This window comes from Erithacus rubecula (genome assembly GCF_903797595.1).
Source record: "Erithacus rubecula genome assembly, chromosome: 19".
NCBI classification, from domain to species: domain Eukaryota; kingdom Metazoa; phylum Chordata; class Aves; order Passeriformes; family Muscicapidae; genus Erithacus; species Erithacus rubecula.
In genome coordinates this window covers 7,716,979-7,740,367 of record NC_136671.1, presented here as the reverse complement: position 1 = coordinate 7,740,367, position 23,389 = coordinate 7,716,979, and the positions used below count along the sequence as shown (strand labels likewise).

Here is a 23,389-nt window from a genome sequence, read left to right as displayed (position 1 = left end):
GGGTATAAATAGGAAAGGGAGGGAAGGCATCAAACTAAAAGGTTTGTTTTGCTTTTTTTTTTTTTTCTCCTCCTACCCCCAAGAAATTAAATAAAAAGTCTAAAGACTACAGCTTGCATAATTTAACATGCCTGTAAACATGGAACATGCATAATTGATGTTAAACAACATGCTAATCACCTCATAATGTGAACAGAGGGGCACCCTACCCTCAGTTTATGTATAAGTAACAAGATGGAAGCCTGCTGAGCTCTGTATAATAGGTCCCCCCCCTTACATTTGTGTCTCAGCATGATGGTAAACCACAGCTTAGGCAGGAAACCTAATGTATTATTTATGCCAAGGTTTGAACTGAAATGCTTTTCCCTGTGTTACATAAATATATATATTACTCCTTCAAACACAGTGATTGATTCTGTCAGGTCACTGTGAGAACACATTCCCTGCTACAACGGGAAGGGAAGGACCATGCAGGGAATGCCAGCAGTGGGTGAGGAGCTGCTGCCTCAGTCACAGACAGCCCCAGACCTGTTCCCATTCCTGCAGCTGCCTGGGGAGTCCACAGAGGTCCAGGAGTTGTACAAATGAATGAAGGATGTCCTGTCATCTTCACCTCTGACACTTTATGTTGCTGAATCCGCTGGAAGCAAAGGACCCTGTTCCAGCCAGGTCACAGCCAGAAAACCATGAGCACCAGGATGCTGAGGGCAGGGACAGAGCTCCTGCTGACTTCTGGAGAGTTTATGAATGAATGAGTTTAGAAGCAAATTAAACAAGAATTTTATCACATTTTGTTTTCACAAGATGATGCAGCTGGGGGCTGAGTTGAGCTAAGAGGTATTGAGCACAACACAGCAATGGATCCACAAGTGCCTTCCCATCTAACACAAAACACATGACTTCTGCCTTGTCAGAGGTCTGGCTTTAATTAAAATCAATCTTAGATAATTTATATGGCATTTCACTAGATGTCTGCTGAGTTAGACCAGGGCACTGTCAGTACAAATAAATGTAGCCAGTGTATGAGCTGAGAAGCTGAGGTCACAACAGGGCATTTTGGGTTCTCCTTTTTGGAATCTGTTGTTTAAGATGGAACACCAAATCATCTTTAACCTTGCCCCAGGCAGACCAGCTCTCTCCCATGCAATATGTTAGCCAGATAATTAAAAGACTACAGATAGCCACAAACAGATGCAAGAGATTTTGTTTTAATGCCAGAGCTGTTTCACCAGTGGCAATTTAGAAATTCAACATGAGTTCCAGCATGCCCAAATTGTGCTCTCAGCTGAAAAAGAGGTAAATATTTAATGCTGGAGGGAACAAAGATTTTATTTTTTTTTTTTTAAGAGAGAAAAGCAAAAGGTTGTATGAAATAAGATATATGAATATAAGCCCTAAAGGAGGCAGCCAACATAGCCAGGATCAGCTGTACTGAAAAAAAAAGCAGCTTTTCCATCTCTTAATGGAAATCATCCCTTTAGAGAGATGGCAATACTGCTGGAAAGCAAATTGTGCAAGCTCTAACTCCAGGCTCATTCCCACTGCCCACTCTGTTCATAAATATTGGGGTGAATCTCCTTTAACTTGTTTCACTTGAACTTCAAGATTTTACAACATCAAATATTATATTTTTAGTACTTTGAGGGATTTTGGTGCAGGTGGGCTCCAAGGCTCCTGCACAGCAGCTGTGAGGATGTGACCCCAGATGGGCTCCAGGAGGGGCAGGGGCACAGCAAGCCCTGCACTCAGCAGCCAGGGAAAGGAACAGGGGAGCTTGGTGTGAGAATTGCATCACTGGGAATGAAATCCAGCTCCCAGCCAGATGGAGCTGAGCTTGTTTACGAGCCTGGGCTGCAATATCCACTTAGTCCATCTGGCTGGCACTGAGGGGAAGTCCTGCCAGCAGATACCCTGGAAGGGCCATTCTGCTCCAGCTTCCATTTCATCATTCCACGTTAATCAGAGTGCTGTCCAGCCTGCTGGTGAGGGTATCATGGACAGGAAACACCAAGCTATGAAATGCAGCACTCTCTTCCTGATTAATACTAATGACTCAAAAAATTGGAGTCTCTTGAGCAAACCCTGCCAAATTTCTGCAGTCTCTGCAAAGACTCACTTACACAAAGATTACTTTACAGCCCTCTTACCACTTGCTGCTGCCTTATCGTGGCTGTAAATTGAATTAACACATCCAGAGCCCTGCAGCACTGCCAGGGGATTCAGAGGTCTCAAGATCAACAGGAATCTTGTTCTGGATATTGTTTTTCCTATAACAGTGAGGGCATTCTGACCAAAACCACACTGATGCTGTTGAGGAATTGGACATCCTGTACATAGTGATGACAGCCTTTTGGAGATTGTTCCCAGAGACACAGTAACAAGTAGCCAAGCAGGGAAAAAAACCCTCAAATCCTTGTTGCAATGAGATGCTGACAAGGATAAATGAACAAGGGCTCATATTCATCCACCAAATGAGATGATGGAGGGTCACCACAGACACAGAGCTACATACTAAACACCTGTATTATGCAGACAGCATTGCATATTATTCCAAACAAGTTTTCATGGTTCAAACATCTGGTATAATCACCAATAATGAAACTCAGTGAAGGCACCCAAAACACATTCTCAGCACTGGCAGCCCAACTTTGTTAGTCTCCTTTCTCTTAAGTGATGCAGACATAATACCCCAAATTAAACAGAATGAATGAACTGAACTGCTCAACATTTGATGTGAAAACTGCCTCTCTGTTCAGAGGCGAAAATAAAAACAAAGCAGGAACCTTAAGGAGGGTAAAGGTGATGGTTTGCTTTCCCCCAGCAGAGCCTGGCTGTCTGCACTGTGGCTGCAGTGGAATTACCCCTGGAAGAGCCGATCCCAGCACAGAGTCTGTGGGACAGCACCGTCATCTAGTGGGCATTGGAGAGAGCACAAACACAAACTGCTGTGATGGGGACACTGCCCTGGTGGGGACACTCTGCTGGGAAAACAAGCTCTGGGTGCCCTGGGCAGACCCACACCAGTGCCACTCAGCTCCTCACCCCCTGCATCACTACCCAGGACACACAGCAGCATCCCCTGCACTTCCAGACAGTCACTCTGGACAGATTTTCAGGGAGAGTTGTGTCTATCTCACCTTCACTAAGTCTCAGATATTTCTTTTTGGCAGTCAATAGAAAGACTCACTTTGAATAAGGGTGAAGAGTTCAGGCAGGAAAATCACTGGCATACATACCTAGAGGTTTTTTTCTGATTAAAACTTACACAGTACACCAACCTTAGAGATCACCTATTAGTACAACTGCTCTCTTCAAAGTAAATCCTCCCCATAAAGCCAGAGCAAGAAACTTTTAGTGACACTAATCCACTGCTAAATTTCCTTTTGGGAGAAAACACTAAAACCACCAAAGGCTGCAGATACTCCTGAATCCCAGTGTTTAGGTCTGCATCCAGATGTCATTCTGCTTGCTCATCACCATCAGCTTTTCTCCAGCCCTGCTCCTAAGACAATATTGTCACCAGGCCCTGCCTTTAGGCTACTAAGCACTGAACCTTTCTTCCAGAGAATGCTTAGCAGTGGAGCTGCCTCCTGCTTCAGCTGAGGGAAGCATGAGCAAAGTAATGAATTTTTACTAGAGTTCAATATTTTGTCCTTTTTTTGTAATCCCTCAGTGGCAGAGCCTGGATGAGGACAGAGTTAGGAGTGGGAGTGTCCTGTGGGAGTTACAACACTTCTCACTCTCTGATGTGCTGCATCCAGCTCCTGTCTTAAAGCTGAGCCTCTGCTGCCAAGACATCTGCCTAGTTTTGAGTTGGGGGATTTTTCTTCCATTCATCTCATTGCTCTCACAGTCCCTCTTTCAGTTTTATATCCTCAGCAAAATTTCCCTTTATAACACAGTTTGCCCCTCCTCCAGAGATATTAACCCACTTCATTTGCTGCCTGCTGGGTAAAAAAGATAAAAGGGCTCCACTTGTGTCAATTTAAACTCTCTCTTAATAAAGTGAACCAGAGCATTTTTGCAGCAACTATTTACCTCATTATGTGGTGTTATAGCCAGGTATGTGCTCTGAGTTTAAAGCAAGCAGCTAAAATCCATTTTCTGTTTCTAAGACAAGGAGTGTGATCAATTCCTAATGAGACTGCAAGGTCTCCATTCCCAGCAGAGGACAGAGCTACATTTACCACTGGAGCAGCACAAGAAAAGGTGGAGCCTTAATTCCACAGCAGACATGCACAACACAAATTAAACAGCCAAGATTAACTGTGCCACACTGGGATCACCAAGTTTGCTATGATGAATATGTTATACAATTCTCATCAGATCCTCTGGGATTCAAAGATGCAGGAAGGTCATTGCTGTCAGAAGATTCAATTCTCCACTGTACTCAGAGAAGACCAGAGCACTCCATCATCTGAGTTCTACCTTTTGCAAAATAATTGACTCCCATGACCTAAAATAATGCACTGATGCTTGCAAAAAACACTTTACTTAAAGCTTCACCTTTTTTAGTTTAAATCTATGAATGCAGTCAAGGAAGGCATTTTCCTTCTCTTTCCTCTGTGTAAGAGTCTTGTCTCCTCCTTTATCTCATCAGATAAAACTGATGCTGGAAATCCCAGAGATTACTCTCACTTCAACTCAAAGAAGCTAAAGCAACTACAAGTATTAATTTAGCTTTGTGGTGTATAGACATTCATTTAGCCAAAGAGCAAAAAGTGTTTCTAAGCTTATCACAACCTCAACTGATCTGAAGTTATCATCCCCAAAACCAGCAACACAAAACAAACAGTAATATTTTTTTAATGAGTAGGTGGAAGTGATTGAAAATCAGGAATTGGATCTCTAACATAAGAATAGTCAAGGAAAACCCTCACTATGCATTTAACTATTCTCACATAAGATTACCCCAGAAGTCTCACATGGTGCCACTAGATGTCATTCTTGGACTTTCAGTTGAAACAATTGTTTGGGTTTTATTTTTTATCTCTAGTTGTTATGCCTATTGCCACAAAGAATGAAGACCTTGCCATGATTTTACATCTTAATTTAATGTGATAGTTCCACAAGAATATATTTGGCTTAATGTTTATGAGAGAAGACACATGCCAAATTCCTCCAGTGTGAGACAGGAACTGGTCTGCTCATAATTCAGCCCTGTATATGATCTTTTTAAAAGGAACACAGGCTTCAAGAACTTCTTGTTTAAATATTGATCTTATCCTCTGCATTGTTTAATCCCTCTAAAAATATTAGAGGAAAGCAGTGCTTTATTGTGGGGAAGTTCTATTTATTTGCAGGGGGTTTTTGGTCATCTCCTATTTGCCAAAGGTGGAGGTGTAAATAAAATTGTGTTTCTGAAGGTCTTGTTATTTAAGGAAACTCTGATGGAGACAATGTGCACGACTAACCACATTTTAAAATGCTTACAATTTCCACTTGGGCAGGGGGAACAGCAAGAGGGGTGGAACTGGGAGGCATTGAGCAGCAGGATAAAATAGGAACAGGATTGCAGAGGGAGAACTGCACAGCTTGCAAACCAGGATAAGACACCAAGATCAAAGGGAATTTGAGAAAAAACTTCTCAGATTGCCAGCACCAGGACTCCTCAAGAAGGGCACCTAGACATGGTCATAATGAACAGAACTGGTGTGCATTCAGAAACATGAAGTGTTCTGGGGTCAGACCCAGACCATGGTGCTCTAAAAGCTCAAGACTCCAGGCATCATTATTCCAAGGCCAGGGCTACAGACAGCCCCATAACACACAGGGGTTTGTATTTTTTGCTGTGAAGGTTACTTAGATGCTTGAGTAAATCCACCTGACCCTTTTTCAAGGTTGATTAATCAAGACACTGGATAAACATTCCCTTGCTAGCAGGCGAGTGCACTTAGGCAGCGATGCCCTCGGAGCTGGTCCCAGCCAGGAAAGGTCCCTGCAGCACAGGGCACAGCCTCCCCTGGCCCAGGCAGGGCTCTGCATCACCAGATCTGTCCAGCACAGCTTGTGGTGCTGCAGGATTAACCCAGCCCCTCGCCTTGCAATTTACTGTGTTCTGTTCTTTCAGGGAGAGGGGCACAGGGCTGTCCCAAATCCCAGCTCCTCCAGCTGGGGGCTGTTCCTCTGGCTCCCCTCTGCCTTTCTGCAGCCAGGCAGGAGCTCAGTGCTCACAGCCCTCCCTGAACAGAGGGCAATAGCCAAGATGCATGGGAGAGGCTGCCTTCCTCCCATGGATGTGCAGAGGGAGGAGGGATTCCCCTGCCACACTGTGCCTGGTGCCTGCAAAAGAGCAGATGTGCTCCAGTCACCTGAAACCCATCACATTTGTGCTGGCCAGCACAACACCCCTCTCCTGTTCCACTTCCCACAGTACTTCTCAAGTTTAAGCATGTGGAAGTGATGATCTAAAGACCAATACTCTCACTAAGAAAGGAAAATACTGAAAACATAAAAATTCTAATGTAGCCAGGAAAAGAACAACTCACACAAGCAACAGACTTGCAAGAGAAAGCTGAGCACAATCTTTACACAGGGAAACAACCACAGGGTAATAAACATATCTAAAAATGCAATTGGTTTGGAAAGAGGGAGGTTTTTACTGAAGGAAAACCATGTGTAACATTGAATTTGAAATAATCCATCCCCCTCCATGCTAGCACTTATTCTCCTGAGGCACATTCAGAAGTGAACAACTCATGTAGGGGTTATTCCATTTATTGCAAGTCACAGCCATCAGCCATGGTGCCTGGTGGCTACTGAGAAGTAGCAGCACACAGGAGTTCAAGATGAACTGAACAAAGATATTTCTCTGGACATGAAGTCACCAAACTCAAAACCAGCACATTCTGCATCTGAAGAAGCTGCAGCCATCCTCAGGATGGACACCAGCTATAATTACAGCTCAGCAGCTGCTTGCTCTCAGTCTTGACTCAGTCTTTTTTATCATGGGAAGCTGCTTCCTATATAAGCAATCAACTTGACAAACAACCCAGATGTTCCCCCCTCCCTGCACTACAGCTACATAAACTATGAAGTCCTTCAGCCTCAGCATTCCTTCTCCAGACCAAGAAACAGGACATCTGCAGTTGGAATTTGGGACACAGCATTCCACACCTCTCTCAGAGGCTGCCAGCACATCCCAGTTCTGTTTTGGTGCTGTGAGTACGAGGGGCAGAGCAGCCTCACTGGCTGATTAAAGCAGCCTTGATTTATGCAGACAGTCGAGTGGAGCTACAATAAATAGATTTGTAACAACACAACACAACCGTGTTACAAGGGGTAGCTGGGGATGAGTTCAGGACAGGTGTTCTGCAGAATTTATAATCCACATCTGTATCATGAAGCAGCAGGCAGCTCATTTAAAATGACAAGGCTGGGGAGAGTCTCAACAGTTCTTCTTCCCTTTTTAATGTTTTTCTAAATACAGGGAGGCTGGTGGGGAGAAACCCAGGCAGCATTTGCACTGAGCCAGTGGTCCCACTGCAGCTCTAACATGCTTAACATAGGGGAAAACATCTTAAGGGAGTGAGTGGTAATGGGCCATGAAGCATATGGCAGTGCTGTGGCATCTCAAGAGCCATACACACAGCCCTATAAACTGCTGGGATGTGATACACTACAGATAATATCCGTGATAAATTATTCACTTAACCAAAAATTGTACATCAACCCTCAACAGCTGGTAAAAGCTGGATCCTTGCCCAGTACATTAAGGAAGTTTGCTTCCTCAAAGCTCTACTGTTCTTTAGGGGATTTGAATTATGCATGTTACCATGAAAGCTAATGCTGTACATATGCATTCAAAGTTATTATTAACCTCATCAGGCAGAGAAGGAGTGGAGCAGGCAGCTGTTTTCCTAGCTCATGTGCTTAGGATGTGGTGATGTTTTAAAGGACTTGCTGAGAGCAAGGCTATAGGAGAGTTTATTTTCCCTTAGAGTAGCTCGACAGTAGCCAGTTGAGCCTGAAGGGTCTCTGGGGTGGTCACTGACAGAGCCAAGCCTCCTCTTCAACATTCTTATACTACAAGAAATATAAAGTAACATTTTTTGGTGACCCCATAATAGCTGTGCTGTGCCTTCCATTTAAGGATCTTAAAATTCTTCTCAGACACCCAGGGAACAAAGCTGAGCCAGGTCCCCAACAGCAGAGCTTTTAATTTTAGTGACAACACCAAACTGTACTGCACCTCCCAGAGCCCCCTGCTTGACATGTTAACCTCTGTAGGGCTTGATCTTATATGGACTGACCAAGCTGTCTTTGCTGGTGATTACACCATCAAATAAGGACTTGAATCTTAAAACTTCATCACAAAAGTCAGCTTTTCCTCTGCAATGTGCAATATCCAGGATTTTCCCAGCCAACAGCTCATCAGTCCCTCCTTTCTCAGCCTCCCCCAGCCCCTGGGACCACTTTTCCCCATCTGCTTTAGGGAATTGTCTCCTCATGACAATACTGTATGTTTTCCCTCAAGCATCCAAATTCACTAGGCCCCCACCTTCAATGTTTACATTTCATTATAGAAATTCTGAGTTGAATTTGTTATAACAGATGTAAAAGCAAATCAAGAAGCTCCAAAAACCTCTTCTTGTCCCCATCCCAAATTCATTGGAGAAGCCTGACTTGCCATTAAGAAGACTTTGATTTTTTTCTATGCAGCTTTAAGGCTGCATCTTCAAATTCTGCCTGCAGGACTGACATTTTCCACTTCATCCCAAACAGCAGGGGCAAGGCTGTGGCATGAACTGCAGATGGAGAGCCTGGGACAGTAAAGGTAGCACATTATCTCCTGCTTGGCATGCACGTGCTCTTGGCATTCATTTTTTGAAGCACCCCCAGTCTTTCATTTCTCTCCCTTTCAAATATTTTGCTCTGCCAAGAGCTTCAAAGCCAGGCTCTCTGGATAAATGGCCAGCTGGTGCTACAGCACAGAGCATCACGGGCTGGAAATGGGTTTGGAGAACAGTTTGGGGGCAGTTTACGTCCCCTGGCCAAATGAGAATGGAGAGGCAGACCAGACATGCTGCTGGGACCTGCAGTAAGATTTTGCAGCATTAACTGAGCTATTCTAGCAGCTGCTGGATAGAGCAATAATCTTTGAACGTGACTTCTTGGTCTCTTCTTCCAGAAAGACGAGCTAATTAAAAAGGGGTTACAGAGAGATTATGTGGACCAAGGGGAGATTTCTGAAAGGCATAAAGAGCAGGTCAGCAACCAGATCTCCCCAAAAGTCAATGTGAATTAGGCAACTAACTCCCACTTGTCCTTTGAAAAGCTCTGCTTGCAGCTTTTAAAGCTTGTCCTCTGGTTAAAAATAAATAAATAAATGCCAATTTCTTCTAGCAAAGCTGTGCATTGCCTAAGACAAATTTCTGATCCCTTAGAGGATCAGTGCACACACACTGTGCAGCAATTTTTGGCAGTTCTGCTCTGTTATGCTGTTCCTCAGATGATCAATTGTTTAAACACAACCCATTGACCCTGGCTCCATGTTTAGCCAAAGGTGTTTGGTAAATAAGGCCAGCACACCCCTGGTGCTGTGCTGCATAAAGAGCAGCACTCACTGAAATTAAATCAGTGTCCCCAGGTCTTCTGGAGACACAAAAGGAAGAAAAAAGCACCAAAGTGAGAAAACAAGGGTCTCTCTCCTCCCCAAACAGCCCCAGCAGCACCTGCTGGCAGCAGCAGCTCTTTGCTGCAGGCTCTTCTCCAGGGCACCCTGGGAGGAACCAGCGAGCTGCTGCCAGAGCCAGCATCTCAGCTTGAATGTCAGTGTCATTTACACAGCAAATGTCACTTAAAGCTAACACCAGAAGGAGCTTGTCGGGGTAATTCACCAAGAAGCTGCAACAGCAGCTTAGCAGCTCCTTCCCCCCTTATACACATACAAAAATATATCTATCTAAAATTGGATTTGGACTGCAAAAGGTTTTCTAGTGACGACATCAGAGTGGCGAGTTTGATTTTACAGCACCAAAACCAACATGGTCCAATCGTGGGCCATAGCCTGACATGATTTAGACACTGTTCCTACAGATGCAGCAGTTTGCACTCAGAATTGCTCAGTCTCTGGCAGCTCTGCTCAGATAAGGTGGTTCTCAGACTGGATAAACTGGTCCATAGCTGGACTGAGGATTGTTAGCACATTCTGCACTAATCATTGACAATCCAACACAAGTGACAGCTAGTCACTGCTAGCCTGGATTTTAGCTGGGAGTTGGAAACAGGACAGTTTCTCTCCAGCAGATTTCTGCTGCCTCAGCCAAGTGTCAGAGCTGCACCTCAGTATCTTAAATCAGCTGCTACCCAGCAAACACAGTCAATCTTCTCACAGAGATTCCAGCAGACACTCACACCAGTGCTTCTGATAAGGGCAGGGAAACCCAGCAGACAGATTTCACTTCTCAGGCACACAGTCTGCAGAGGAGCTGAGAGAGCACTGCCACAGCCCATTTCCCTTCCAGCTGAGGGAAGGGAGCTGGCACTGAGCCTGGGGAAGCCATTTCAGGGCTGACTCCGACCACAGAATTAGAGATAAAGGCATTTACAGCATTTCATACGGACAGAATTTCACACTTGTAATTGCCTCATCTCTTGACCCACTCAAATCACGTGTTGTTTTTAGCTCCTCTCAAAATCTTTCCTGCAAGTTACCTGGGACCTGCAGAGCAAGCCCAAGGGCAGGTTTGGGAAGCAAATACAGAAGAATTGCTCATCATCAGACAATAAGACTTGGTGACCACACATTCATTTAGTTACTCTAACACAACCCACGTGCCTGCCACCTGCAAACAAAACATCCACCTGTTGAATGGAATTACCTGTGGTGATGTGCAATTTATTTTTATAATGTAAAACACAGATTGGAGTCTTCATTTCCTCCTTCCTTGACAGAATGCAGCTGCACAGAATAGAGACATAACACGGGAGCCTCATGAATCCAGAGCTAAGCTGCGGGAGACCAGGAGCAAATAAATATTTCACAAAGTGTTAGCACAAGACACGACAGCATAAATAAGTGTGAGGATAATGGCTCTGAATGCAATTTGGCTTAAGTCATCTGTGCCTTCAGAAATAGAAAGATGATTTATTTCAAGCCTGAACGACCTGAGAGGGAAGCAGTGGGGGTTTTCCTGGGTTATTTATTTATTTTTAATCATTATCTTTGACCTTTCTGCAGGCAGCCAAGGGAGCAGGGGTGGTGGGTCGCTGGTACAATATGTAGGTTAGCACTGGAAATATTTCTCAGGGGTCTGAGAGATACATGAAGTTAGTTGAGGTGATCAGAGCAGTCCCCAAAGCCCCTTTTGCTGGAAACTGTTAAATGTGTGCCTGTGCTGTGAGCCCATGCTGTGGCCACAGCTGATGAAATCTTTTACATTTAATAGCTCTCAGTGGACATTTCTTCCTTCAATTCATCCAATTGCTTTTTGACACAAAACCTCAACACTTCCCACCCTTGTGGCAGTGTCAGCACACTGTGTGAGGAAGGATGTCCTTTTAACTCAGGCCTGCCATTTAATCCTGTCATGTGATGCCCCTTAAATCACATCCTAAAAGATGGTCACTCCCCATTCTGTTTTCTTGTTTCACTCAGGATTTTACAGCCTTGGTGATAATCTCTTTGGTTATTTCTCCCCTTGGAGGAGACTCTTGGCCCTTTTCTAGGTCTACTGAGCCCTGCTTGAGTCAGAGCAGGGCCCAAACCCAACACACTTGTCCTACAGCAGATGTCCCACAGATTCAAACAGTGGCAAAACAGGGCTGGACATGTCATAGCCTAAAATGAACCAAACTGCTGGAGTGAAGAATGCAACACTTCAAGCAAAAATTTGCTGAAACAGTGCCCTAGGTCTGACTCACACCAAGATCCAACCCCAGGTCAGAGGGCTTGGCAATTACAGCAGAGAAAAATGACTTTAAATGTTTGGGTTTTTTTTAATCTCAGGGTTTTCCCTGGTTTTTTGGGGGTTTTTTTGGGTGTTTTTTTTTTTTTGTTTGTTTTTTTTGTTGTTGTTGTTGTTGTTTGTTGTTGTTTTTTTTTTATATTGCCACAGCTCACACAGAACAAGGAACATAAAACAATGATAAATCTTCTGCTGTTCTAAAGCCTTCATCAAGCATAAAGCCTTAATGTGAAACACTAGAAAACAGTAATGAAACAAACACAAAACTCCAGAACACACAAAATTTAAATTAACACAAACTTAGACCCACGAAACACTCTCAGGTCAGCTCATGAAGCAGAGCATTTCAGGGCATCACTCCCAGCTGGCATTTCCAGCTGCCCCCACCAACTCCCAGGCACCACAAGAAGGGGTTTGTGTGTTCCCCATTGCTGCAGGCTGAGTTTTCCACTAACTGTGGTGCTTCCAGGCAGTGCCAACCCTTCCCAGCCACAGAGGAGCCGCTCCCTTTCCCTCTGAAGTAGCTGGAATTTACCCACTGGGATTTCAGGCTGCAAGAGGCATGGCAGGGCTGGCAGGCAGCCACCCTGTGTCACACAGAGCTGGTGGCACCCAGCCAGGGGCGAAGCTGTGCTGGCACCTTCAGCTCTCCAAGCTCCAGCTGATAAAAGCACAGAGGGGGGAAAGGTAAAAACCACATCATGGTTTGGGTGAGAGGGAAGGGTTCTGCACAGCCTGGTGAGGGAGGAGCTGCCATTTAGCCAGCTGGAAGAAGAGTTCCAGTGAATACAGCCACCTTATCTCTGGCCCTAATTCCCGTCAGCTCGCTCCTGGAGGATGGCCCCACTGGGGAATGCTGTACTTGGCACAGCAGCTGACCTGGCAGCTCCTTCCAATGCTGGAGTAGGAGGCAGATTTGAGGAAGGAGTGCACAGATAATTATTTCCTCCTCTGAAATCCCTGCTGGATTTGCAATCCTGCAGCAAAAGCCTCAGCAAGAGCCAACCAGAGGACAGCCCTTCTTTGGTCTTCCTGCTTTGAGGGACTGGCAATAACAAATCCAAACTCTAAACAACTCCTGGCTGAGAAAAAGGCAAAAAGAAAGAGAACCTGCTATCCTAGAAGCACAGTATCTGTTCTGAGAACGTGGCTGCTAGCCACAAAGGCAGCCACATGGACACAAGAAAGAGTGGGCAGCTGATCATTTGCAAAAGGGCTGAAACACCCTTTAATGGCAAACCAGGCACTGAATGCCTGCTCTATGCTCACAGATGGGTCTGTGCACACCCCAGAGCCCTGGCAGGATGATAGAAACAGTGTCCTAGGTTACAATGTAAAGATGTGCCCAAAGGGATGTATTCTATCACCATCTGTAGAAACCAGGTGGGGCAGTGATCCTTATCTCTGTGGGAGATATCCTCTGCTAATGGGCCAGCTGTTAAAAACCAGGTGGGGCAGTGTCCTTCATCTTTCCCATGACCCATCCTCCCTCCAGTAGATATCTCCTGTTAATGGGCCATTGTTTAAAACTGGGTGTGGCAGCGACCCTTATCTCCATGGCACACATTATCTGCTAATGGGCCATTGTTAAAAAACTGGGTGTGGCAGTGATCCTTATCTCTGTGGGAGATCCTCTGCTAATGGGCCAGCTGTTAAAAACCAGGTGGGGCAGTGTTCTTTATTTTTCCCATGACCCATCCTCCCTCCAGGAGATATCTCCTGTTAATGGGCAATTTAGCTCCAGTGCATGGCTGATAAAATTACATCATCCCATTGTGAGGTGCTCCACCCAGGGGGAGGAGCCAAGCATTTCCTACCTAGACTAAAAACTGGGATTTGGACCATCAAAGCAGCCTTTATCCAGCGGTTTCCAGAGGATAAGAGCTGCCAGAATTTCTACAGGATCACTGCTTTGAGAAGACCACTCTATCCAGACTGCTACCACTACCCTGACTAGCAGGGTGTCAGGTTGTATTCTGACTTTGTTAGTGCTTTTTCTTTTGTACTAGTGCATGTATTTTATTATTTATATTTTCATATTAAATTGTACTTCTGACTTGGAATCTCTCACTGGTTTTGATTTCAAAACCATTACAACCTGCCAGGGCATGGGACAGCAGCCAGGAGGCAATGCCACTCCTTTGGCATCCCTGCTCCTCCACAGCCATCCCAGGGGCTGGACTCCAGCACAGCACCCCCAGGTAGGGCAGGAAATGCACTGGCACAAAGGAGAAGGCTTTCCCTGCCACTGCTCACCCTCCTTTTGTGGGCAGAACAAGCCGCTGAGCCCAGGATTGATCCCAGCAGCTGCAAAGCAGCCCAGCCTCCCTGATTTCCATGGGCTGGAGCTGACTTGCTCCAGTGAAGGAGGACCAGCTCCTCGGCATTCCAGCAGCAGCCTGATGGAATCCAACCCTTTGGACTCTGGGGCTGGGTGCAGCAGCACAACAAACACAAACAGCCCTGTGCTGCTGAGGCAGTGGAGCCAGGCCAAGGCTGGATGCCTCTGACAATCCTGCCCTGCAGCCACCACAGGGGCTGGCTCCAGATCAGCAATCCCAGAGCACAGCGAGGGTTAGAAATGTGACTCAGGAAAAAGGACGGCCACGTTCTCAGCTGGTATAACCTGGCTTTGCTCCACTGACTTCTGAGGAGCAGCAGCTATTCAGAGCAGCTGGCAATCTAATCAAATGCCCTGCTTTGGCCTGAGAGAAGGTACATGGCTGCCAGCCACAGGGTGCAGCCTCAGTGGTCAAGGCCATCAACATACATATAGGAAAAAAGCAAACGCACTCCAAAAGAAATTGTCAAATCTTCAGTGAGACTACTGTCCAACTCATTGTCTGGTTCAGTTAAATTAAAAAGATGCTATAAAAGACTCATACTTGTACAAGGATTATTCTGTATTATATTGTATTATATATATTATATTGTACATACAATGTATATTATATTATGTTGTACATACAATACAAGGATTTTACTTTAAGCGCTTCCTCCTCCATCTCTTCTTGTGCCTCCTTCCCCAAAATAAATCTTATCTCACATATGTCCTACTTGCAAATGCACACACTCCACAAAGCAGTTTCATAAAGAGAACTCAATTACACCCAGGTAAGGTTCACATAGAGAAAGATCTCCAACCAGGGAAGTATGGCATCCAAGATTTATTAGCCCTACAGCCCAACTACCCAGTCTTTTTAAATGGTGCAACCTACCAATCTGGTTAACAGGACAATTAACAAAAAAAGATACTGCAAAAAACCTCACTAGATCAAATAACATTCAATATCCAAAATTAGCTGCATTACAAATATTGTTTTATCTAGTGTCATGATTTATTGGTCTCCTCCCCCTGAGAGCTTCTATTGACCTCAGATTCACCTCAATGAATCTTGATTTTTGAATGAAAACAGCAGTCAATAATATTTACTTCCTACTGACTTCATCTTCAACAGCACAAGGAGAAGACTGAACTATTCATGACCCCCCTGTCTCGGTTCTAATCACAGTGGTGAGATCCAAGGCACCATCTCTGCAGGTCAGGAGAGCAGTAACACCCAGCATTGACCCCACTGTGAGGTGATGGACAACCCACACACCCAGCAAGTTTATTTATGCAGAGAGGCAATGGATTTCCTGAAGTCTCATGACCACTTCTTTGTGACAAGAACTTCAGTTTGAAAAAAAATATGATCCTGCTCATGGCTAGTCACGTCTGTTAAATCTATCATCAGGCAGCAGCAGCTTTAAACCATGATATGAAGACCTGCCACGAGCATCTGGCAGTCAAATTTACACAGCAGGAGTGTTTCAATTGCATTCCAAGGTTACTGCTGCTGTTTATTTACACCTTTCCTGATGATCCAGTGATTTTAAATGGAAAAGCTTCCATGTGCTACTCCTCACCCCATGGGCCTTCCATCATCAGTTTGGCAGCCAGGTGTCTCTCAGATGGTCAAAGTCACAGGTTGGCTTAGCTGTGACTGTCAACAGGAAACTCAAACTCTTCCCATTACACCTAATGAACAGACAGAGCCTTTCCAGTGCCAAGTTTATTCTCTGCCTCTAGGATTATCTGCTAACAGACTTGTTAGCCTTGATTCACACGTGGTGGATCCTGGGGAATGCATCAGGCTCCCTTGGAAACCAAACCCTTGTATTTACCAACAATTTCCTGTTCTATTCATCATGATTTGATTCTTAACTTTATTAGACTCCCTCCTTCAAATTTAGCTTGTTCTTTGCCTGACAAAGCCAACTATTGCACAGGTGATGGGCTGTGTTCAGCACCCTCCCATGTTCCCATGACAGATGTTCTGTGTCCTGCTGTGGTGTTTCAAGCAAGGCCTTGGCAAGGTGAGTCCATCTGCATTCTCTACTCACCTCCTAAATAAGTCATGGCTCCTGTTCTCAGCCTCCCAGCTCTGCTGCCATTTCACAAAACAGAGCTCCCACACCTCAGTATGTCCTTGCTCAGGTTGCCTCTAAGCCACCTGCTTGGATTTCCTCTTCTGACCCATCTGCCTCCGTAGAACTTTGTGTCTAGACATATTATCAGTCTCTCTTTACAACAAGCAGCACTAAACTGGGCTTGCATCCCTCATTCTTGGTGCCATAGGCTGCAGACAAAGCAAATGTCACTGTCAGGGGATGTGGGCAAGTCCCACGTGGCCAGCAAAGCCAGTTGTGACAACAGAAACCAACCTGCATCCAGCAGGCACTAGCTAAAACAGGCCAATTGCCTGCAATTTTTTTTTCCCTTGGTACATTCAGGCTCAGGGAAGCAGGTCCAGGTTACCCCTCATTAGGCAGATGTTCTTTAAATGATTTATGCTTCTATCAAGCTTGATATCCCCACAGAAGATTGTTAGTGAAAAGCTCTGTGTAATCATTTATAGTGGGATTTATGATGTTTAACTTAGTAACTCTCTGCAGGCCCTCTAACAGGATGGAGGTGGGCTGTGGGCAGTAAAAGGTCAGTCCCAAAGGAAGCCAAACACGATGCTAAGAGGAAACTAGAATAGGGCTCTGAAGGGCTTTGTTCACATTAGAGGGGAAGCAGCACAGACCTTAATCATCCTTGCCAAAGGCATGCACATGTGAGGAACAGAGGAACCAGGCAAGATTTTGCCTCAGATTTTCAAGGTTGGTGGTAAATGTGGTTTTAGACTGGCTATTAGCTTAATCTTGCCCTCATTTCTTGCTTTGTTTATATTAAGTTGCCCCGATTACAGTCCTGTATTGAGCAAGCAGTCATGCAAATGTTCTTGTTTGGTTAGGGCTTTTTAATGTTTTTAATTTGTTTTCAGGCCAAAAACCATACCAAATTTAAAAAAAAATTCCACCAAAATATGGCATAAATAATGAGTAACTCATTACATCAGAGTCTGGTCCCCTCTTGCAGTACTAACATACTTAGAGGTGGGAAGAGCTGTTTAAGTCATCTCAGGGACATCTGCAAACCACCAGGACATTCTGGAATTGCATTTCAAGTCTTACTCATCTTTTTTGCTTCCCTGTTTCTTCCAGAACTGGGAAGTAAAGTGCTAGAATACACCCAAAATAAAACACAAAAAAATCTCAATAACTCCAGAAGCAGGAATTACTGACAGACTCCTGGGAACATCCTGAATCCTGAACCACTGAATGCTTTGCAGTGCTCAGATAATTCAGCTGTTTGGATTTTACCTACCCAGGCCAACCTGAGCCTGCTCCTGCAGCCCAGGAATCTCAGTTATTATTCTGGGGCACTTGAACCACCCTTTCTCCTTGTGTCTGACCTAATGTGACCCAGCCAGACCCAACACCAATTGGTCATGGACAGCATCACTGGGCAGGCTGGGAATGTGTGCTACAGAAAACTGAGTTACAGCTCATCTAAACAAAGAGCACTACCCCAAAGAACCTCGGGGAGGGAACAATCAGCCTGGCATTCTCCTCCCCAGCACACCCACAAAGGTTCTGCAGTGCTCTGCTGAGCTCAGTTACCTGCTTGCTGTCTCAGTTTCTTCACCTGCAAGATGTGGTTTTGTTTAAAATCCTGTTTCCAGAGCACACTGGGAATGCTCTCCCAGGACTGGGAAGTTTTTCTCTTGCTGGTTATATGCAAAGCAGCTGTGGGACACATTCCTCACAGCCCATCATGCAGCAAGGGATGCTTCCCAGCCCAGAGAGGGTGCAGCAGAGCATCCTGCACAGTCCCACGGTGCTGGGAGGGAGCAGCAGCAGCTCCAGCAGCTGGAGCCCTGCTCAGCACCTTGGCTCAGCACCCAGCACGGGCTCTGCTGTGAGAGCAGCTCATTAACAGGCTCCAACTGCAAGCCTGGCTTTCCCACAAACTCCACAGACACCCTGAGAAAAGCCTCTCTGCTTCCTTCCCACCCACTTGTCCCCCAGGCCAGCTCTGCCAGCTCTGCTGGAAAATCCCATCCTCCCTCCCACACAGAACAGAGCAGGGGTTTGACAGCTCCTGGAGGAAAATGTTTTAACCACAGGCTTGCACCTGCAGCGCCTGGCCCTGCGTGTCACAGAATTCGGAATTAAGCAGCACAGCTATTGTAAAAATGAGTTACAGCACAAGCTCCTTCATCTCAGTCATCACAAGGGCTATATCCCACTCCTGTTTTGGTACCAGATGGCTCAAGGTCTATTTTTCAACAAGTGCTGTCTGCTAGACTTGCAGCAAGTCCTTTGAGTTACAAGGCAAATCTCTTCCCTTAATATCTTTTTCATCCTTTCCCCCTCCCCTCTTTGAGCTCACAAGTACATCTTTTCTTAAGAAACAGAAAAAATCTATTATTCTTCAAAGGCCCAGTTGTGTCCTTCATTTACTGAAGTAGTCAAAGAATATTATGGGTCATTTTGTCACCATGGAAACCACAAATAGACCTTCAGGGTTTTGGAGAGGTGATATTATTTTGGAGAGGCTGTGCAGGGCTCTCTGACAGAAAATAATAGGGATGGCAAATCAAGGAGACCTTTTATACAGACTGTGTGAAATGCAAAGGGTATCAAACATCATTTCTCTGCCACCGAAGACTACTCCAGGCAGCAGTTTAATATGGTATCCTCTGACAGCTGAGCCCAAATGGAAAATTAATGAGGCAGCATGATATATGAGTCTTTTTAAATCTCATAACCAGCCTCCTTTATAGAATAAAAATGGCCAAATCAGTTTAATATTAGTGGAGAGGTTCTCTGTGTGTCTTTCTTCTGAGCCTTGTCAGTGCAGTGCTGAAGAGACAGTTTTGGTTTATTGACTGTGTAAGTCTAGCTGTTTTCAAGTTTTGGGCTGTCTAAATCAAAATAATTCAGAGCTTTACTGGTTTATCAAAATGCAGTAAAGATATGAAACCTAAGGAACACCTGGGATCTCAGAGGGGCCACATCCTGCATTCAGGAGCCCTGAATGCCCTGGGACAGCAGCCCCTTCTCTGCTCCTGCCAGCAGGGCTTTCCCAATCCCAGCCACCAGGACACCCACCAAATTTGTCATTTCTGCCATGAAAACAGGGACCTATGCACAGTGAGAGTGCTGGCTGCTCTGAGAAAAGAGCAGGAAATAGGAGAATACCCTGAACTGAATGTAGCCCACCCAGGCTCAGTCCACGCCCATGCAGCTCTCTCCTCTCCCAGGGTGACTTGATAAAAATCCTTTCAGTGTTGACCTTGTTCTTTTGCAAGCAAAACTCTTAATTGCATAAATAACTAAACCCATGTAGTTCTTAGGCCAGAAGACCCTTTCTGTAGGCATGCTGGCAACCATATTCTCACAACTGAGTCCCAAGCTAAAGACCTACAGAGACAGGAGCAGAAGCAATTGGAAACAAAGTTTACACAAAATAATCACATCCTACCTGGTGGTGGATGAATCCTAAATCTACTGGGTAGTCCAACACTTCCAAAGTTGCTGCTGCTCTGAATTGGAACAAAACCTTGAAATCTCAAGTCATTCCACAGAACAGAAATTTCAAAATGCTTCTGTTTATAAACAAGCAACCATTTCACTGAAACACTGAAAAAACCAGCTCAAACAAAACAAAGGAGTCAAAACAAACACTCCTTTCCAGTTTTCTGTCAAAACATCTTTGAAATAGACACCTTCATGCAAAACATTTCAGCTGCAGAAGAAAAAAGAGCTCCCTTTAGAAAACTGCTTTATAAAAGATGCTAACTCTGTAAGCAGAGCCATGGCATCCACTGTGGCTCAGAAGCTGTGCCTTCCCTGCCACCCTCAGCTGGAACAGTGTCATTATCTGGGCACCCTCAGCATCCAGGTCTCCAGTAAAACACAGTGCCCTGAAGCCTGGAACCTCAGAACATGAAAGCAGAGGTTACACAAACAACACTTTGCTAAAAGTGAACCCTCAAGAAAACAAAAAACACAACGAGCATTCAACACAGAGCAACAGGAGGAAACTGCTGTAGATTTCATTGCTTTGTTAATACAACCTCAACCCCTCCAAAATACCACACTGGCCACGGTTCAGAACACACTGATGGCACTTTGCCCCTCATTTTACAACTTACCCAGCTCTGGTCGTGCTGAGCATCTCCAGTAAAGGGAGCACACTCCAAGCAGGCTTAGAGAAGCAGGAGGAAGTTGAAGCCACAGCTCTTCACTCCTCTCAGGGCAGATATCCAGATGTTTTCCTGATTCCCACCCCAGTAAAATCCAGAAGCAAAGGGCCCAGGTCAGCACACGCCAGGGCAGCACCAGCAAATGGAAAAGAGAGGCAGGAAGCCCTAAGGAGATGTTGGGCCATTCAAGGAGAAATTGGATGAACCTGTGAGAAAAGGGGGGGGGGGGGGGGGGGGGCACAGAGTATCAGCCAAGCCTCAGTTTCCAAAATGCCCAGTTTGATATGTTTAAGAAGGATGATGAGGGACAAACCTCATTTAAAAATAATCTTTCATGATTTCATTCATTCCCCAGCTCTTTTGAAACAATGAATGCTTTACTTTTCAACAATGCTAAAAGCTCACACTGCAACTAGTGTTTGGTGCACAACAGATGACCCAGCTCCTCCAGCACTTTGTGGAACCTCCTGCCCCTGTGCCAGGCAGAGCTGATTTCCACCTTCACAAATGCAGTTTTCCAACAGTGTTAGGAATGTGGGTGCTGTAAGATTGCACAGTGGATGTGGAATTAAAATACACAAAAAGCAGCAAAAGAGAAATGTTAGTGTGAAAGCAGGACTGCAGCTCCATTAACATCCCAGGGATCAGAAACATGGGAGTGCCTGGGAGATGAATTCTGGTGTCTTTCCTGTGAGTTACATAAAGATTCTGATCTGTTTCATTTCTCTAATGATTTAATTTCAGCATGATAGTATCAATAAATGCATTTATTTGCCTAATAACATCTCCATTCTTATTTCATCAAGACCTCACTCAGAGGGTGGAGAGACAAGAAAGTCATTTAATATTTCATGTGAAAAGAAGTTCATTGCCCAAAGCAAACAGTAAATGTGGAATAATGTGTGCTTGTTTCCTTTATCATGGTGCTGTATTGGTTTTGCTCCAGTTGTAAATGGCAGTGTTGTTCCAAGCCCTCCTGCTCTCAGCACCAGTGGATGCTCTGCAGTGGCTGCACACAGGCTGAGCTGAGATTCTGACTGCTTCAGCCATCCCCAGCCAAGCAGCACCACATCCCCAGAGCAGGGCTCTGGTTGGCTTGAAATACTGCCCAGAGTCAGCAGGAATACAGCAGCCCAGTGTTTAAGTTCTTCCTCCACTAAGTACTTGGAGACCTTTCCTTCCCTAGGCTCCCCAAATGCTTTATAAACATTTATAAACAGGCAGAGTGAAAAATCAATGCAGAGATACTGTGGGGAGGAAGAGATAGCAAGGAAAGAAAATACAAACTCAATGAAAAATGAAATAGTGCCAATATATTTGCTACCATCAGCCTTGCTGTTCCAGGGCTTTTTCCTCACTCCTCCCTATCCCTTTCTGTGCAGGAGGAAAAAAACCTTCATTTTGTTCTGATCAACTGCAACAACCAATGTGGTTTTAATAATGGGAGTGTTTTCTTTCTTTCCTTGAACTAAGATTAGGTTTGGAAACTCAGAGAGGGTTTGAGAGTTCTGCAAGTAATTCCAGGCTGGAGCTCTGAGCTGCAGTGGTCACTGCTCACAGCTCCCCTGGAGCCCTGGGGTGCGCACTGGGATCCCACCCCCATTTCAGAGCATTTGGGGAGAGGATGAGCACAGACATGTGGGGAAGGTGGGGCTGAGCAGTGCCAGGGTCTGTGGGTGAAGTCAGTAGGGCTGTACAGACATAAAACTGAGATTGAGATGAGATCAACCAGACCCCACTGCAGCCTCATTCTGCTGCCTGCATTGCTCAGGTGAGTTCAGAGACTTTTTACAAATTATTAAATGTAATTACTCAGCCATACAAGCTCAGAGCCCCTGCCCAACATAGAAAAGGCATGGTCTTGCCCTGACATGCTGCTGGGAATTTCACTTTTCCCTTCATCAGGATCAGCAGCAGAGCCTGAAACAAGAACATTTGCTGGGAAAGGCTCGGTGCACCTTGCCCAGGTGCTGTGTTTTCTGTAGCCTAATGCAAACACTGTTATCTCCCTTACTCTGGCAGACTACTAATAACAAGTTTATACAGTTCATCTTAAACAAATATTGGGAAAGTCAGTCCTTACAAGGTCTGCTAAATTGCAGAGACGTCTGTGCAATTGCAATTGATGACACAGTGTTGAATTATACAAAGGAAGGGGTCAGTGCCAGTCAGGTTATTTCTCAGAGCAGATTGCATGGAGGTCTCATTTAACACTGCCAACTCTGAACATGTGCACTGTATAAAGCAGAGCTTTTATGGCTCTATCAAAGGTCCCTAATTTGGCTCTAGGAGCCATCTGCTGATTTAATAGGGGATCTGGATTGTTAGGTTGGGTTTGGTTTTTGGTTTGTTTTTTTTTCATTTGTTTAAACACCTAAAACTTAGGCATTTAATAGAGAAAAATATTGCAATAAATTAATCCTCTATGCAGTAAAAAAGGAGAAAATGAATGTGTTCAGCTTTGTTTAATTTCGTCTCCTAAGCAACCAACATATTGGATATTGTGGGTACCAAACCTTAAGTGTGTGAAAGTCATTAAATTAGCCCTTCCAAGACTGCTGCAACCATATTATTAGGGAATTTTAGATGAATTACACTGTCAAGACTGCTAAGTATCACCTTGTGCTTTTATCAGCCACTAATTAAGACTGAAACTGAATGTTAATGCCCATCTTACTCTGGCTAAACAAACAGAGATAATGCACACAATGCTACCCATATTTAGATAATAGGCCCAACACCCATTAAATTCATTCTTCCTCTATGCCCCCATGCAGATCTGTGTGATCATCAAATCCCCCTGATGCCAGAATAAGGAACCCTGAAAGGATATTTCACCTCCTAAGCACTGTGGGGCTGGTGTAATTTCCATTTATCTCCCAAGGTACCAATCTCAAG

The 23,389-nt window shown here is 44.9% G+C and overlaps 1 protein-coding gene across 4 annotated transcripts in view; it reads right to left on the bottom strand.

Moving 5' to 3' along the window:
• GALNT9 (polypeptide N-acetylgalactosaminyltransferase 9) overlaps positions 1–23,389 on the bottom strand; it is a 359,393-nt gene that overhangs the window by 230,571 nt on the left and 105,433 nt on the right. Inside the window, exon 1 of one of the 4 annotated variants that reach the window (XM_079322932.1) lies at positions 20,441–20,596. The exons of 2 other annotated variants lie outside the window; for them this stretch is intronic. In XM_079322932.1, coding sequence (XP_079179058.1) covers positions 20,441–20,463 — 23 coding nt within the window. In that variant the 5' untranslated portion in view covers positions 20,464–20,596. Of the gene's footprint in view, positions 1–20,440; positions 20,597–23,389 lie in introns of those variants that run through there. One more of the 4 variants, XM_079322934.1, reaches the window with a different exon arrangement.